Source organism: Plasmodium knowlesi, assembly GCF_000006355.2.
Source record: "Plasmodium knowlesi strain H genome assembly, chromosome: 8".
Lineage (NCBI taxonomy): Eukaryota > Apicomplexa > Aconoidasida > Haemosporida > Plasmodiidae > Plasmodium > Plasmodium knowlesi.
In genome coordinates, this window is record NC_011909.2 from 1,829,992 (window position 1) to 1,848,940 (window position 18,949).

An 18,949-nucleotide genomic window follows, 5' to 3' on the forward strand; every position below is an offset into this window, starting at 1 on the left:
CCCATTACGGACGAACAACATTTAAACCATCGTCCACTTAAAATTACGACTGTTTTTACGCCCCCTTTCAAGTTCAGAAATTAATAACCCAGTTGACAAATAATGTTAAACCATCAGGCCCCTAAGACGACAGGATCGGCATCACAAGTGCGTGGATAGTAGTCTGTCGCATTTGTACATGTGTTTTTTATTTACCCTCGGTAATAAGTTTTTCTTTAAAGGATTTAATAACCTTGAAATTCTTTTACAGTAGGGAATAAAACGGTCAGTGTGCTTTTTTTTTTTTTTTTTTGCTAAAGTGGTTAATGGAAAAAAAAAAAAAATTATTCCTTGCATTTAAGAAAGGTAAGGATGTGTATATCCGTCGATGAGGCGCGAAAATAAAGTTCGAAATGTACAGGGGGAGAGAAAGCATATATGCATATGTGTAGTACGATACCTCATTGCCTCTCCTTAGTAAATTTGTTACGCCAAGGGGAGCAATATTAGTGGGGTTACAGTATGAAATTTTATATGTAGGGTTAAGGGAAATCTTTCATTTTACCCCGTTTGTGCCTTTTTTTAACATAACTTCCTTTCCCGTGCTATATAAAAAGGTGTGTATATAGACCGCCCAGTTGGAATTATCCTCACGTGTAGGTGTGCTACATTAGCCTTTTGAGCGATGTCAATATTAAAAAAGGCATGTCTGCAGAGACAATTCCGTAAGAACCCCTCGATTTTTCAATTGGTCCAAAATTATTATACGTAAAAGGGTAAACCAAAGTAGCAAAAATTTACTCGCGCAAACATGCATATCGTGCCTCCACGTAGGAAGTAGTGAAAGGGATACACAAAAGGCATCCAGACGGGAGTCGTTTCCTGGAAGCCTTTAGAAAGTTACAGAATTTATAGGTACAACAGCTGGGGTAAATTTGACACCGCATAAAAGGGGGTGTTAAAATTTTAGGTTAGAGAAGCGTGGAAAAATAGACACGGGGGTGTAGGTGTTTATATGTGTACAAAATTTCTGCATACACATATATATGTCCCATTGCATGCGCAAAACTGATTTAAGTAGTCCATCTTCAAAGAAGCAGAACGGAGAGAAGACTCCTTATGGTGAGTTGTTGACGCGGCATCTTCACCGTCCAATAAGAGAAGTGGAACATTTACAAAACCAGTGCAGTGCACAGATAACCACGCTCGTAGCTACAGGAGAGTATAAATAGGTATAAAGACAGGCGTCTATTTCTGTGTATTTTTTTTTTTTTTTTTTTTTTTTTTTTTTGTGTGTGTACAACTTGACGGTCGGTTGTTCCTAACTGGAAAGCTGCTACAAACAGCATGAACAACCACCAAGTTGTGAAGCAACAAATGAACCCAAAGGGTTCGAAAGAACAAAACAGAATGATCACTCCAAATAATAACATTCCTGGGGGTATTCGAGATTTAGCCTACCAAAGGACAAATGGAAACCACGACATGGGAAAAATGAACGTGAACACCAATGCACAACAACATACCCCCGCAAATAGCATAAATAATAATAACTATTCTTTAGGCTTATACATTGACAACCCACAGAATGCATTCGTATTTGATGAAGAGGATTTGAAAACGTTATTTTCTCATTATAATGGAGCTAAAAATATAAGAATTCTAAGTGATAGAGCAGCTGCGCAAATTACTTTTAATGACAAGAATATGATACAGCAAGTGAGAAAAGACATAAACGGGTTGACCATTACAGACATTGGAACGATTAGGTGTATTATATTAAATGAGGGCAAAACTGTGGAGCAATTTCTCCCTTTTTCGGCCAACGATCCTGCATCGGCGCAGGAGAAACAGGGTCTCAATGAAAGTGGTGACAACACATTCAATATGCTGAAGAAGCTAGCGAATTTGCTGCAGCCGGATCGTGCCGTTGGTGGAAACATGGCGCCCAAGATGAGCGAAAGCGGAGGATTAAATTCTACTGCTAGTGCAAACATGGGTGGAAGTATGACCACAAATGCGAACGTGAATACTAACCCCATGCAAGGAAAAAATCAAATGAAGAATAAAATGAATAACCAACCCATTTATAACAACGCCGGCAGTCACTTTAACCAAGTGCACATTAACCAAGAGGAGGAGGTCGAAGAGAACAACCCCTATGCTACGAAGCGGTTAAGTCGAATTGAACTAATTGACATATTTGGTTTCCCCGTAGAATTTGATGTAATGAAAAAAATTTTAGGAAAAAATAACTCCAACATATCTTACATAAATGAACAAACTGATAATTCTGTATCTATTGAGATAAAGGGGAAGCCATTTAATGAAGCCCCGATTGTGGAGCGGATGCATGTGTCTGTTTCATCCGACGATCCTATAGGGTATAAAAAAGCTACGGAGTTAATTGTAAAATTATTGAATTCTATTTTTGAAGAATTTTACGATTTCTGTTATGAGAAGAATTATCCAATTCCGGAAAATTTGTCTTTTAAAAGACACGAATATATGTATAACCCGGATGGGAGTACCAAGTATATAGGATTCAAGGACCAGTGGCATCCCATGAAGGACAATTATAGGGCGGATTACTCCTTTAGGAAAAACAAAGGCTTGCAAAAGAACGATAAGGACAAGAGGATGCATGGCAGCAATTTTGGCGGGCACCCGAACTTGAGCATCGGCTACGCCAACCAGAATGCTCCCCCAGGCGACTTTAAGGAAATGTAAGACACAGGGCAAATTTTTGTGGAATAAAATTGGGAAAAATATACATGAAAGGGGAAATGGACCTCCCTATTGATTCGAATGTGAAAAAAAAAAAAAAAAAAAAAATCCAACTCGTTGCACATTGATCATATTTCACTTTCACTCTTTCCCCTTTTCAACTTTTCCTCTCTTCAGGAATTACAAAGAATCCAACCAGGGAAATTTTCGTAATATGAAATTAAACCGGGCGCGGGATCAGCACATGTAATTGGATTTGTAAAACCCATTTATAATCGCGCAGTGTAGAAACAATGCAGGTGTGCTAGAATAATTTTGCGCGTAGAACATAAATAAGTTTTATCCCCTTGTGAATGTAATTTGCAACGCGGAGAGGCATTTTTATCAACAGATATGCGTTTATACTATGCACAGGAGCTTTATTACAGAAAAAAGGGAAAATATATTTTTTTTTTTTTTTTTTTTTTGTTTTTCTTTTCCCCTTTTTCGTGACCACCCGGTCAACAATTTACCCTTTATACTTCCAGACATTTTTAAGTTAAAATGTGTACACTATTATGTATGTACATGTTTATTTTTTTTTTTTACTTTTTTTTTTTTTTTTTTTTGAGTACAATAATTCACTCCCCCTTTTTTGAATTCAACCTTTGTTTAAACATAAATTACCTTGTTTTGGGAATTGTGTTTAAAAATATGTTTATTTTTTTTTTTTTTAGTAGTGATGGGAAAAGAAGTTTGCGAAAAAAATTCCCCATCTTCTTTATGGCATTGAAAATGTTGGCTTTGCTCGAATTGTGGGTAAAGTAGGACGATGCACACTTGTAGACATTGGAAAGAAGGGAAGTGGAGGGCTTATCATTTTTTCATTCTCCTTTTTTTTTACGGTATACTATTAAGAAGGCCTGTTTGTCACGGTTGGAATGGTTGTCACGTTTTCCATCCGTAGGGACTTATCCCCTGCCATGCTACAGCAAATCTCTGCATTTTCGTGGAACGTAAGTTGATCCATACACACACACACACACAGTAAGATTTCTGCTAAATGGAGAAGTGCTGTGATAATAAGTCGATCGAGGAATCTGTAGGGGATCCTTTTATCTTGGCTTTTCATATGCAAAAAAGTGAAAGGCGATACACGACCATGCTCTCCTACTTTATAAAATTCCTTTTGTATCCCTTAAATGGCTGGAGGAAAAGGCAAATATTAGCTTGTTTGGAAGGGGATAATGTTTCTGAAAACACTATGAAGTGCGTTTAAATTTATCCATTTGTTCGCTGTGATAATGAAATGGTGAATTCTTTTGGGTAAAGAATAAATGGGATAGTTTTTAACACATTTGCGTCAATTTCCTATTTGAGTAAGCGAACGGTTTGGTGAGACTATCGTGAAGTGCTAACTCGAATGAAAAGGTAACATCATTCCAGAATGAAGTAGTGGAGGAAATTATACAAGGACATCGGCGCGACAAGCAGAATTTCACATGTTATGTGTTACTGGCATATTTATTTTAGGCGGATGGGTGCTACGTGTTACTTTGCTTTTTTACCGAGGCTGAAAGGAACAAATTGTTTAGCTTAAACATTAAACTAACGGAGGAGAAAATTGAGAATGTTCAACAGTTTACTTTGTTTAAACAACGCCATACAGTGCATTAACAAAAGTGATATATATATGTATATGTAAGCATGCTTTCCCCTTTTCACGACGCGCTTTAAAAATGACCAATTGGGCAACGGTTATAATTTTTTTTTTTTGCGAGATATAAGGGGGGGTAGCCCCTGCATGATCCGTACACATTTTTTCCATTTCTCCACTTATTGGGAAGCTTTAACAGCATCTCGTTCCGACTTTTTTTAAAAATTCTTTTTTTCAATGTTTACGTGTTCGTTAAATTGCCCCTAAGGGTAAGTTCCCTTTTGTAATGTTCTAAATTTAATCAGAAAGGGAGAGCAAACTTCATGGGAATAAAAACCTTTGCGCGAAGTGAAGTTCAGCAAAAGTTTTACTTTTGTTGTTGCCCCATTTTTTTAGCTGCTCTCTGGTGATGTACCCTGAAGGACAACATGAAAGATCCTCTGGAATATATCAACAAAATAAACTTCAACACAAACCGATTTCCGCAGTATACCCATGTAAGTGCGCCCTTAGATGAACGTTTATCGATCTTTTGGCGAACGCTTGTTGGCGCGCCAAAGTTCTGTGTTGTATAGTCAAAATTGTGAACACTGTATCGTTATATATTCCTGCACATTCTCCGTTTCTCCCCTTAACTGATTTCCACCCCTTTATCTGTTACAAAACCCAGTTGATAGAAAGTTGCCCTGCGGAACATGAAAAGGAAAAGATTATCCGGATATGCCGCTGCTGGCAGTCAGCGAAGTTTCCGTACTGTGACGACACGCATAAGGTTAAGATGGAAGTTGCGAATGTGTCACATTATTATCGCGTGTAGCATTCTGCACGTGCAGTTGCGCGTGGATGAGAAGATACATGTATTTGAGGATAACGTTTTTTGGACGCATGAATGATTGTGTAATAATTCGACTTTGTAAAGATGCAATTGGGAGTGCCACACTTCATGTACACTTGTTTTTTATTTATTTATTTTTCCTTTCCCCCTTTTCTCTGTGATTAGATCCTCATGGAAAATGGAGATGACGTTGGGCCTTTTGTAGCCAAACTGTCAAGCTACAAATTATCAGACGAAGAGAAACTCAAACAGCAAAAGTATAATGAAAAATATATAAAAATAAACAAAAAATTGTCATCTGATAAGTCTTCTATGTCCATTTTTAAATTTAATTATAATCCATATGTGAGAAACAAATTCAGAAAATCGCTCATCATGTCTGCTGTCGTTTTGACATCAGCCTTATTGTATGATAAGAAGGAGAAGTTGGTAGGTCTTTACTCGGCACAGTGAAGGAGTTGAGCTTCTTAAAATATCATTCCTTGGAACGTTAAAAAAAAAAAATAAAATAATAATAATAATAATAATAAAGAATCTTAGACAATAGCATTATTTTACTCTCCGCTGTAATGTTAAATCGGTACTTCTTCCTCGCGAGTATTTGTGTCGTAAGGGTAATTAAGAATTTCTTGGCACATCTTCACGTATGTCCGTGTGTTTTGTTATGTGCATGTTTGTGTATGTAAGTTTTTTTTTTTTTTTTTTTTTTTTTTTTTTTGTTATGTTAATTGTGGTGAAGCAACATCCATCCCTCGCAAAATCTGCGAGTGTGTATTTGGGCACCTATTTGGAAGAAGTAACTCGTCCCGCAAATTCTCCTTTAAAATGTGTCACCGATCGTGTCAAAATAAATTCCATTTTCGAGGTGATGAGATGCAAATTTGTAATTGCAGTTTCACACACATGTTGTAAAGGGTGCGTAGACTGTACGTAAAAAAAAAAAAAAAGTTATCACTGGAGGGTAGGCCAGAAAGGTTAAAAAATAATATGCAATTAAGTTGTTCTTTGTGATGTATGCATGAGGGAAATGGACAACAAAACGATGTTGTACAAGAGAAAACAAAAAAAAAAAAAAAAAAAAAAAAAGCAAACGAAAAGGAAACAGGGAATGATTCCTGCTTGAGTAAAAACAAATGATAAACTCATACACAGAACATTTAATTAAGCATATTATACAAATGAAGTGTGAATTATTTTGGACAAATTTTGTTTTCGAAAAACAAATTTTTTAATGAGCCCTTTTTCCACGTGATATTCACGTGTAGGGAATAAGCAAGGAGAAAAAAAAATAAATAAATAAAAAAGAATAGAAAAATGCATCACGTGTAACATGACAAATTCAAGTTCAAATTTGAGTTTACGAATTATGGATTAACTGTGGGTTTCCATGTGTTACAAAGGGAAGATAATTAAGCAAACACAAATGGAGGGGAATACGTGGAGTGATATGGAGCGTGAAATTGGATAATATGCTGTAGCTTCATATTTTAATGTGCCATATGTTAAAGACGCATATGTGAGAACTGCAGACTGAAGGGCGAAATCATAAGGTAGATTGGCAGAAGAAGAAGCGATGCATGTCCACCCCTGACGCTTCTTCCCCCCGGGTTCCTAAAACTCGCTCATCTTTTTGTAGTACTCGCTGTTTTTATTTTCCTTCAGTTTTGTCCTTAAACCATGCTCAATAATTTTCCCATCTTTCAAAATATAAATGTAATCGCATCGATCAATTGTTGTAATTTTATGGGAAAGATTTATGATGGTAGAATTAGGCAGGTAACTTTTTATACTTGAGAAAATTTTCAACTCATTTGCAGAATCGAGGGCGCTAAATGCTTCATCTAGAATGAGTATTTTGGGCTTTTTTATGATAGCTCTAGCTAGGGATATTTTTTGCTTTTGTCCACCTGACAAAGTTTTTTCATTAATGTTGTGAAAAAATTTGTCTTTATATGAACTGATCAAATCGTCTATGCACACAATTTTTGAAACTTTAATAATTTCTTTATATAACTTCTTGACGAAATGTACTTTATATTTGTTGTAAGTTTTTTTTTTTTTTTTTTGTTCATCTAGCTGTTTGGTATTTACGACATTCCCGCACATTAGGCATTTTTTAAATTGAGGGGAGGTGTAATTCTCTTTCGTCTCTTCCGTGTCCGCAAGGGAGGGGTCTCCCTTACTGGGGGAATTTGTTCCTTTCAGTTTTTTCTCCGGTTTTTCTTCATTCATCCCGAGAAGGTCACCATCTGAAGGAAACAAATGTACGCAGCTGTTTATGCTGTTTTTATTTAACCCGAAAGTGTAATTGAAGTAGGACAAATATTTATTAGCCTTTGTCCTGCAATTGTAGGAGTACAGTATATTATATATTATGCTATCGCTGAACAGGTAGGTGTCTTCCTCTACTAGGGAAATTTTCCTTGTCAGTATGTACTTTGAGATGTTCTCTATATTTTCATTGTCCAAGAGAATGTTCCCATACGTTTTGCTATACAGTCGTGTGCACAATTTGGAGAGATCGTCCTTTCCCGAGTCGTTATAACAGAGAATTCCATAGGTATATTTATTGGTGAAATGCAAATTAATATTTGACAGAATTTTATTTTTTGGAAATTTTGCATAGTAGAAATCTACATTTTCGAAAATTAAGCTACTCCCCTTTTTGTCGTCTTTGATATTATCTAGGATTAAGTTTTCGTTTATGTGTTTGTAATTTTCATCGATAAATTTTAAAATTTCCAATTCTTTTATAGCGTTTTGTACAATATATGGTAGTATGTTATGGAGATTTTTTTTTTTTTTTTTTTTCATTTTTTTATTTTTTAAAATTTCATCATCACTTGGGTAGCTATGTTCCGCTGTTTGCAAGGTGGAGGCTGTTTCTGCATTATCTTCAATTTCGGTGGAGGTATTCAGTTCGCTATGCTTGGACGAGTCCTCCACGTTCTCTTCATCGCAAGGGTGTGTCACTGAATTGTTATCATCTAAGGCGCTGTCTTCGTTGTTACCTCCGTTTTGTGCGTTATCCAGGTGCATTTCTGTGATGGTCATGTCGCTTAGCACATCATTCATGCTGATACCATCAAGGGTTACGTGGTCCACATCATTTGTAGAGTCATTACAGAGTGTTTTGCTCGATGTTGTGATGGCTAAGCTCGTTTTCGATTTCTTCTCCAGCAGATTGACAGGAGTTATTTTCTTCCTCTTGTAGTAAAACTTGGAGTAGTTGTAAAACAGGAAAGTCAGCAATATGACAAACAGTGTGTTATTCGTTACGTTGCTCATTTTTAAGATACTTTTTTTATCTTGCATGGATATTCTTTTGAATGAGCTTATATTATCAAACATGAAAAGGAGTTCCTCACTCACAGGTTGGTGTCGCTCTTCATATAACTTTAAGATTAGTGATATAATATTTTTCTTATATTTCGTTTTTAAGAATTGTATAAATTTCTTGTCCAGCTTTTGCTTGATTATAAGCTGATGGTCGTTTTTTATATAGCTATATATTTCTTGTATATTCATTTGGGGTTTATTTTTTTTTAATTTGTGCGCAATTTTTTCGCCCGTGTTGAGGTTGTTATCCGTGCAGGTTGGCGATTGAGAAGGAGCAGAAGTTAACTGAATCTGTCCCCTCAACATTGTAATGGAGTCTTTCTCCGTTTCCCTCGCGTCAGGTACAAGGTTCGGGTTTGTCACATCTTGTAGGGGATCAAATGTAAGGAATCCATTATATGAGGGGTTATTCGTTTTATTTGCACAAACTTGGTGATTTTTCCCTACATAATCAGGAACACTACCAGGAATGGAACTTTGAATCCCTTTATCTTCGACACAGGGGATATCCCCCCCCGGATCTTCCTTCAAGATGTATTTATATTCAGGTAAAATTTTTCGGAGATTGTTATAATTCCTTTCGAAAAGCTTTAAATAATTGGGCCTAACAACACTGGCAACATATTCTGCGTCTTTTTGGATAGCTTGAAATTTCTTAATAAGGGAATATTTAAAGATACTATTTTTTAAGTCCAGAAAGTTCAGGAAATTTAGGGGAGTATATTTTTGTGATGCAAACCTGTTGGTGTTAGTACGGGCTGAATCCTTTTCAATCATCTTGATAATGTCTTCGGCATTTCCTATAAGTTCCTGTACTCTGGAATACTGCTGTTCTATGGTGCATGACTGTGCAATAATGTTTTGCATGTACATAACAGATGAGATGGCAGTTCTTGAATCTACGTGTATGTTACTCTTTAAGGTTTTCTTACTTAATATCAGTGTGACGATAAGTGTTATCATGTCTATTAGTCGGATAAGGAGTTTTTCTATGATATAGAGAAGACCTAATTTCATTCTGCTCGTATATATGACATCCAAGGAGCGATTAAACTTGGTAATTTCTTTACTGTGTGTGTTGAAACTATTTATAAGGGGTAAATTATCAATAGATTCTTCTACCACATTATTTGAGTATGCCACGACGCTACTTTCTTCTTTTGCGAGTTTGCGAAATATGTTAGAGAAAAATATTGATATGTTAGTAATGGTTAGGACAATGAAGAGGGACACCACAAAGAGGTACACATTAATTTTGTATAAAAAATAAAAAGACAATACTGTCTTTATTACATTACGTAAGAGAACAATCATGTTGGTTGTAAATATGTCGATCAGTTCAGTGGAGTCTATGTTTAGTCTACTAATCAATTCGCCTTTGCCCCTTTTTTTAAAGTAGCTAATATGCTTATGTAGGAACACTCTAAATAGGTAATTTTGCAGTGTGTTAGTGCTTATGTATGCGCATATGTTAAAGATATACGATCGTGCGGAAGAAAGTAATAAGCTCACCAGAGAAACAGTTACATATGCATAAAAGGGGTTGTTGAATTTGAATTGAGAAAGGAATGAATTCACAATTGGTATTTGGTTCGTTTGGGTAACCATCGCACTTTTATTCATCACGTAGGTTATCGTTCTGGACAGAAAAATCGGAATGTACGAATCGACTACTGAGGAAATCATTGTTAGTAAGAAGCCTAGGAAAAATATGTTCTTACTCTCCCGTATTACCTTAAACAGTTTGCTTACATCATTTAATATGTTATTTTTATGCCTACTCTTTTCAAGCATTTGGGAATATAAGCTTGAGAAGATGCTTTTTTCTGTGTTCATTTCACTCCGCTGTGTGTGAGCAGGTACTACAAAAGGATGTATCTTCTGGTTTCCGTTACTCAGTTGTATGGGCCCTAAATGGACGCTTGTTTTTCCTGTTTTTCGTGTGAAGTGCGTTTTGGTAAGAGAAGCGCCATGATTGCGAAGCGTTCCGTTGTGTAGAAATGCTTCGTGGTGGAGAAATGTTTCGTGGTGGAGAAATGTTTCGTGGTGGAGAAATGCTCCGTGGTGGAGAAGAGCTCTGTTGTTCGGCACTCTCCTGATAGGCACGCCACTTTTTTCATTTTTCCTTTCCCACTTGGGAACTCTTTCCCTGATAGAAAAAATTTGCAGATTGTGCCCGAAAGGCCTTTTCTTATTTTTACACTTTTTGTAAAGCACGGCTGAATGGGGGGTTCCCACCCAGTTCTTCTGTCTCACGGCGTACTCCCTTTTGTATTGCGCATTTTTGGATGAAGTCCCGCAAGCTACAAGGTAAAGGAGTATCCAGTTCAGCACAAATTTCATGATTCCTATTTGTCCCCTTAATCAACTGCATGTTTACACTATTATCATGTCATGTGTGATGAGATACTTAGGCAAAAAAAAAAAGGGAGAGGTTGTTTTTTTTTTTTTTTTTTTTTTTTGGGGGGGGGGGTTTTCTTTGGGTTTTTTTTTTTTTTTTTTTTCGATTATCTAGTTCCCTTGATTGGTGAAGATTTGGTGGGCACTTTACTTGTTTTTTCCATACGTTTTTTATCATTCGTTTGTTTTTCATTTGACGTAGAGGGGCTTATCCTTGCGACTGGCAGGTTCTCTTTGGCTGCTCCAATTTGGCTCCTGAGTGTTCTTGCTTTTAAACTTCTACCCTGGATAGGAATATAGCATGTGTAGAAAGATTTTTTTTTTTTTTTTTTTTTACTACCATCTTTTTATGATGAGAAATTGGTACACGTGCACGATAATTTCATGAATTTTTCTGTGACATTTTTGCGGTTCTTTAAGAGAACGCAGTCGTTAGTTCTGAGTTCAGAATTTGAGCACTATGGGTATCTCACAGGGACTACCTTTCAAATATCCATCTTGGGGGCATTTTTTACAGCCTTCTGGAGCACACCATGAGGTGCGTCCATTTGATTGCTCTGTTGACGTTTCGCGGGTAGTATGTAGGTAATTTCGCTCATAGGGGGGGGGGGGGGGGGTGTAAAATTGGTATGTACTTGCACATGTGCGTGTATGGGAACGAGCGTGAAAATAGCATGTAAAATTGTATGCGTACATATGTTGACTACTCTCATGTAATGCTGTGGAGGTCGGTTTGGAAAAATTCGAGCGAAGGAGTTAACGTGCACTCCGGTTAATAAGCCAATATAGAGAAGGTAAGACTCATTATGCTTTATTAAAAAAAGAAAAGGTAGAAACAAATAACATCACGCCGCTTGCGCATAATGGAAGATGTAGCACTTCGTATGTATTTAAACTACTTCAAGTGCGTTGCTCGTTGGCGCAGACGGGAAAATATTTTACAGCAGAAAAAGAAGCGAAACGCGAGGTACAAGTAAATTTTTTTGATAGCCAAAGTGTCATGAAATGTCTTTGAAATTCTAATTATGTTAAAACGTAGAATTCTGTATATGCTTGAACATTTCAGCGACATTAAAAAAAATGTGTATTTAATCCGCATTCGACAAAAACACACAAAAAATGTACTTTTCACAATAGTTAATTTTTATAGTTTTAAATTCAGTTTTTAAATTTTTTAGAACAAAAAAAAAAAAAAAAAAAAAAAAAAAAGAGCACATACAAGTATAAATATGTGCATAAGCACGTACAATTGGGATGTGCATTTTTGTATCCACCTGTTGATGCAAAATAGAGGACCAGTGGACTGATTTTAATTCTATGATTCACACTTTTGAAGAATAGTAAAAACAGTAGGCATGGAAAATACAATAAATGAAGATAGAGTATATATATCTACATTGGGGGGAAAATATATTCTATAATCTCCAAATATGTGAGAACATGCCTCCGAATTTTCTCTTTTTTTTTTTTTGTTTATTTCAAAGCGTTTGCAATAGGGGTGAGAAGGTGCGGGTATACACACATGGATCTTGTATAAACTACATACGCATACATATATTGAGCATGTTACATGTCCATATAAACATATATTGGAGAAATATTAACGTTATTACTATTGACGTTGTGGTGCATCTGTTTTCACACTCGGTGTTTTTACTGAAAACAAGAGCTATACAATTATTAAGACATACATGGTACATTTCTTTACATTTATTCGGGTGAAATTGATCGGGGAAAATTATGTACATAAAAAATGCGCTTGTAACATATGCGTGTGCGCCTCTAGGAGTAGTTCCGTGGACTTCATGCATGTTGTCAGTGGTTCAAGTTAGTCGGTAGGCACCGGGGCGTGGGTGACAAAGTTGATTGAAATAGATAAACTTTTAGGGAGTAAAAACGCCTTGGGGGGGTTGCTACGAGTTCACCTTAATGAACACGAATCGAAACACTTGGACTAGCACTTGGCAACAGGTAACATGGGGAGTATACTTAACAGGGGATAAGCATCTTTATTTACAAAACGGCCTAAACCGCTAGACGTTCATGGGATGATATGAAAATCTTGGGAAAAAATAATAGGGGAGGGGGTATGCGCGCAAGTTTGGTTACTATGGTACTTAGTAGTAAGACATCCATAGTTTTCTTAACCGTTTGGCACAATAATAGGTAAGGAATATTTCTGTTTTTTTTTTTTTTTTTTTTTTTTTTTTTTTGGTAAATACACATTAAACAAATTGTACATTGCATATGTTTGTACATTGTAAATTGCCGCCTTCCTGACTATTCCACCCTTTAGGAAAAGGCACAAAATGGCTTTTTGTTGATAACTTTACAATTTATTTTATTGGTCTTCTCCTCATCCTGCTTATCATGAACCATTTGACTTTCATTATCTCGCTCTGTTCCCGGTGCATTCCCTTGGAATAGTTGTTTTTCCTCTTGATCGATCTTTTCAAATTTGTCAACATTTTGGCTGATACTATTACAACTCATCACGACGCTGGTGAAATTTTTGGATGAAGTGCTATTCTGCTCTATTTCGGTTGATGCCTTTTCTGCATTGTCATTCAAATCGGGGCTACTGGATGTGGATAGTTGATCTCTTAATTTTGCCTTCTCATTAGGGATAGGAACTTTGAGGAAGTCCCTTGGTTTAACGGGGATTAATACATCTCTTTGCCCTGCCTGCTCTTCAAATGGAATTTTCTTTGATTGTCTTTTTGCAGTAAGGTGCGCAGAGTATTCCTCTCCCCCTTCATAATATACTTCGCTTTCTTCATTGCAGAAATTATTTTCATCGCTTTCATTTTGGTAGTTACTATTGTCAACCCTCTTGTGATTGTTACTGTGCCTTTTGATTGGATTTTCATTCTGGGGATGATATCCGTCTTCGCGGTGTTCTTCTTCTTCTTCTTCTTCATCCGTTACGCCATCCGTTATATCATCCGTTGCTTCATCTGTTTCGCCATCCTCATCATCATTTTGTTCATCTTCGTCCTCCACATCTTCCATAGAAATCTCTTCCTCTTCATCCCCCTCGTCGTATTTGTATTTCCCTGGGTGATCATAGTAGTACTGATAATCTCCATCCTCTTCTGAATTCACCACTTGATCGTTGATTCCAAGACTACTAATTTTCTGAAAATTCTTCATTTGGAAATTTTGATATTGTAGCGCATTTTTCGTGAAGTTTTTATTATTTGCATTATTGTACGTAATGTGGGGTATGTTTTCATTGTGGAGCATATAATCCTCCGTGTTGACGGGCGAATCAGGGATGCTGCCTTCGTTTATTTGTTTATATTTCAATTTTTCCTCTAACTTTTTTTTTTTTTGATACAAATTGTCGTATTTGAGTGTGGTTGCCTTGCTCTCCATTCCGTTATGGGTGTGATTATTTTTATAGGGAAAACCATACTCAGGTTGGCTATTGTAGTTTTCTTCTTCTTCGTCGTCATCCTCTTCATCATCGACCTCCTCTTCCGACTCGTCTCCCTCTTCGTCGTCCTCATCATTGTATTCCTCTTCCTCTTCTTCATCTTCTTCTTCTTCATCCTCGCTTCTGCATAACTCTTCCTCGAATTGGCCCATTGGAGCATCGTTCTGTTGTCCCATAAAATTCGTCTGCGCGTTGTTGTGCTTGTTGGACGAATTCATGCTTCTGTCCGTATGTTGATTTGCGCTGTTATAATTTTCTTTGTTATAATTTTCCTTGTGATAATTTTCCTTACTGTACGGGTGATCCTCATAATTGGCATTGTGTTGGGCACTCATGCTGTTGAAAGAGTAGGATCTATTTTTCATCTGCATCTCCTCTTCTTCCAGTTCTACCATATTGAGCCAGGGGTGCTGGAGCATAGTGTAGGCCGAGGGTCTCTTCTGAGGATCCATGGAAAGCATAGGAAGTAAAAAGCTACATAAGGGATTAATTTCTTTTTCTGGTATGTTATACTTGTACTTAAATATTTTGTACAATCCATACCTCTTAATATTTTTTATATTTTTCAGTTTATATGTTTTCTTATTAAAATATTTATGAGAATTGAATCCTGTGTCTATCATATATTTTGGAATACTCCCCAACACTTCGATCATAAAACTTAAGTGTTCTTCATTTTTATCGTATCTATCTGATTTTTGCGGATTAAATAGGAAATCTCCAGTTACTAGTTCGAATATCATACATGCAAAGGACCAAATATCTGCTGTTTCATTAAAACCACTTTTTAGAATTACCTCTGGCGATCTATATTGCCTGGTTTGTATTTCTGCATACCTTGATTCATCAACCCAGAGACTGTTTCCTAAATCGCAGATTTTGTAACATGCCTTTTCATGGTAATAAACAGTTGGATCGTAGGGTCTAATACGATAATCCCCTTCCTCTGTTTTGATGTAAACAACTTTATGGCCATTCTTGTTATTCTCCTGTGTGTCATCCTTACATGGTTTTGCATACTTTCCTTTTTTTTTCTCTTTACATTTGTCGTGTATTTTCATAGCTTCTGGATGCATTAGGTGATTGAACATGTCGCAGTAGATGGGGATTTTGTTAAAATCCTTTCCTAGGAATTCTATGGATTTTACTCCATCACTCGCATCGCTCCTTTCCCTTTGCTTTTCCTGGTGATCTCCATCATGTTCGTCGTTTCGCTCGTTCTCCATGTCCTTATCGTGATCACTATCCTCCAACGTGCTCTTCTTTAAGTAGTCACTGGGCAAACGATGCAAAAATAGGGAGCACCTGTCATCTCCGTACTTTTCCGGATTATACAAAAAATAATTATTATAATGGTAGGGCCTTCTCATTAACGATTCCTGGAGGGCATGTATGTTGTTGTAACTGGTGACGAGGGATGGATCCGAGTTGGAAGGTCTAAGTCTATGTTTAACATATGGAGGTTCATTAGTCGTTTTTTTTTTATTTAATTTGGGATCTCCCTTATTGAGTAAATTTTCTTTCTGTTCATTCTCTGCATGGGTGTTCGTTGTGCAGGCTGGGTCATTTGCATCTGACATCTTCTGGGCCGAATTGCAACAGTTGCTAGTGTTGTTACTGTCAAGGTCTAGTTCGTTCTTTACATTATTTCGTTCACCATTTTTATCATTACCTCCGGGTGCACACTTGCTATTACATGTTGGTGCTTCCTGTGAGTCGGTAGCCTGGATGGAGGTACCGCTTTTTATGCCACTGAGGGGGAAGTTTGGATTTTCGCTCTTCAGTTCTTCATCCTTTAACACATGCTCAGCATTCATCTGTATTGCGCTGTTGGAATGTTCATTATCTTCCTTCTTAAAATGGCTGTTATCGTTTGGTGTTCCATTTCCCACGGTGATTTTCGCATCCTGCGTTTCAGCGTTGCTCTGTTGGTTATTATTTCCATTTTGGAATGAATTTCCTACTGACACCTGATTACCGGCTTGCTCCTCTTTCTTCTCCGCTTCCACTTTTAATCGTTCCTTTTTTAGGAATTTTTTTTTCTTTCTTTTTAATTTTTTTTTTTCCTGTTTGGTTAATTTGTTAAAATCTACATTGTCCCATTCGTATTTATCTTTCACCTCGCTGGGGGATGATGATTGGTCATCCTCCCCGTCTTCATCATGGTCGCTACCGTCGGAATGGTCACTACCCCTCTCTTCCTCTGTTGCTTTCTTCTCTCCCTTTTTATTAAGTCCATTTTGCGCATCATCATCCTTGCTGTAGTCCCTTGGTCTGGGAATATTTAACAAAGGAGATACTAAAACGTTTTCCGGCTTTATATCACTATGTATAATTTTACAAACATCGTGTAAATACTGTAGCCCTATTAGGACATGTGTAGCAATTTTTCGAACTAAGTTTAATGGGATCCCTTTATAATCATAATGTTTAATGAGGGATAATAAATTGGGACCCATAAATTCAAACACCATACAGACGTGGGTACCATTTGGTCCTTTATGCTCAAAACTATCAATAAAGGAAACAACTCCCTTGGTCATATTATAATGAAAGAGCCTTTCCCTTTGATGCTCTTTTATTTCTACCCAGGAAGAGTCAAAAGAATTTGCCTTAACCGTTTTTAAATAATTGATTTCACATTTGGCTGACTCTCCAAATGATTCGGACCCTTTTTGAATTTTTATGGCAACAAATTTTAGTGGTTTACTTTTTAAGTCTGTAGCGACCCAAACGGTTGAGAAATGGCCCCATCCTAACTTCCCTTCTATTCTATAGCGGTTGTTATATATTTCGTTAATTTTCACAGGGTGGTATCCACCCTTGCAATATTCGTCACTCCCTTCATCGTCACTTTCTGTGTATTGCAATTTCCCCGATGTAGCATCTTGACTACTGCTGTTGTTTGATGGGGATCTGGAATCACTGTAACTCATTGTTTCGAAACTATCTGGATGAGTATCTGTCGTTTGAACGTTCCTTTTGTTTCTCTCTTCCGTTTCCTTCACTTGAACACATGCATACGTATACGCAATTATGCATGTGTATATTACGTATATACCACTGTGTATGCGTATTGTAGAAAAAGGCTAAATAGAAGGGGTGGGGGGGGTAACAGTTTGGACTGTTTTCATCCACCTTGCACTACAATTCTATAAATTAAATGTACAAAAACTTTTAAGCCTTTTTTACAAACGAACTGTTATTCGCTATAGTAGGGTAGGTGGAAGCACGAAAAAAAAAAAAATAAATAAAATAATAAATATATATTTTTCTGTTCTCTTTACTTAAATTTTCTTTTTTAATTTTGTGCATATATTCAGCAGCATAAAATATAATTATTGCTATGGATAGATATACGTGGGCAAAGTATGGAATACATGAACGAGGGTAGGATCGCATGTATGCACATTCTTAACGCATTTACTTTCGTCATATGCTGTGGAGACACTTTCAAAAGTAGGAAAAAGAGCGTCCAATTTTCTGCGATCACAACGATTGTACCATGATGACATTAACGAATGGATAAAAAAAAAAAAAAAAAAAAAAAAAGAAAGAAAGAAAATGATATAAGACAAGTGGCGCTTAAATCATTTTGGCAGAGTAGTACAATAAATGAATAGGTCTTAACGAAATTGGATTTCCCATTTGGGGGGTATGCACTGGAATATATGTACAAATACGTACGTATGGATATGTGTATGCATACATACGCATATGCATATAGTCCATAACTAAATTTTCAATCGAAAAAATGTGTTACGTAGTCTCCTCATTATTGAGGAGAGCGCAGTAACGAATATACACGGGGAACACTTGGCCACGAAAATATGGGCAATGGTCATGCGATGATAATATAATGCTTTCACAGATGTAGCAAAAGTGGCTAATAAAAATGTATAAGCAGCCTTACGCAGTTATTCTTCATTCGTCGACAATAGAATGTATAAAATGAAACGCTATTGTGGAGGGGGCAAATAGAGAAAATGAGAAATTGTAGGTAATGGGGTCAGCGCATGGGAATTAGAACGTTATGCTGCCACTTCGTACATATATATATATAAACATATATATGTATATATACATATGTCCTTACGTAGAGTATAACTCTGGGATTGTACAAATATATATTTCATCAAAATGGAAAATTAAGCGATGAAATAAAGCAAGCAGATTCACTAAAACACACTGAATTCATATAAGTTGTTAAGAAACACCCCCCTTTTTTTTTTTTTTTTTATTTTCTGAAAATGTGAACAAAAGATTACATGGTTTGCATAAAACTGGAATGTTCATTTTTTTTTGTGTTCTGAATATGTAAACAATTATATGGAGAAACCATTAATGGTATGTCTTCTTCTCAATTCCTGTTGATCAGTTAAAATGCAGGAGATATAACCACAATTATTTGTAATTTTTTTTAATTCTCAAATTTGGCAAATGACATCAATTTTTTTCTTCTTTTCGCAATCCATGGTAGGATTTTTTATACTTTTTATTTATTATTTTTATTCACAAAAATATTATCCCTCTTTGTACGCAAATATAAGTAGAATATGTTATTATATATGTCATTACTATATTTTATATATGC

General features: G+C 36.4%; 4 protein-coding genes across 4 annotated transcripts; 2 read left to right on the forward strand and 2 right to left on the reverse strand.

Moving 5' to 3' along the window:
• Nucleotides 1-1,326: 1,326 nt before the first annotated feature.
• Nucleotides 1,327-2,956, forward strand: PKNH_0840300 (RNA-binding protein, putative; the record flags this gene model as incomplete). The annotated part of the gene is made up of 2 exons (XM_002258984.2): nucleotides 1,327-2,705; nucleotides 2,884-2,956. The coding sequence occupies 2 exons, from the start codon at nucleotides 1,327-1,329 to the stop codon at nucleotides 2,954-2,956; spliced, it is 1,452 nt and encodes a 483-aa protein (XP_002259020.2).
• Nucleotides 2,957-4,770: 1,814 nt separating this feature from the next.
• Nucleotides 4,771-5,630, forward strand: PKNH_0840400 (uncharacterized protein; the record flags this gene model as incomplete). The annotated part of the gene is made up of 3 exons (XM_002258985.1): nucleotides 4,771-4,839; nucleotides 5,013-5,114; nucleotides 5,343-5,630. The coding sequence occupies 3 exons, from the start codon at nucleotides 4,771-4,773 to the stop codon at nucleotides 5,628-5,630; spliced, it is 459 nt and encodes a 152-aa protein (XP_002259021.1).
• A 1,158-nt stretch (nucleotides 5,631-6,788) lies between these two features.
• Nucleotides 6,789-10,859, reverse strand: PKNH_0840500 (ABC transporter B family member 4, putative; the record flags this gene model as incomplete). Its single annotated transcript, XM_002258986.1, has 1 exon — nucleotides 6,789-10,859. One exon carries the CDS (start codon nucleotides 10,857-10,859, stop codon nucleotides 6,789-6,791), a length of 4,071 nt encoding a protein of 1,356 aa, XP_002259022.1.
• A 2,349-nt stretch (nucleotides 10,860-13,208) lies between these two features.
• On the reverse strand, nucleotides 13,209-17,291 carry PKNH_0840600 (serine/threonine protein kinase, putative; the record flags this gene model as incomplete). Its single annotated transcript, XM_002258987.1, has 1 exon — nucleotides 13,209-17,291. One exon carries the CDS (start codon nucleotides 17,289-17,291, stop codon nucleotides 13,209-13,211), a length of 4,083 nt encoding a protein of 1,360 aa, XP_002259023.1.
• Nucleotides 17,292-18,949: the final 1,658 nt, after the last annotated feature.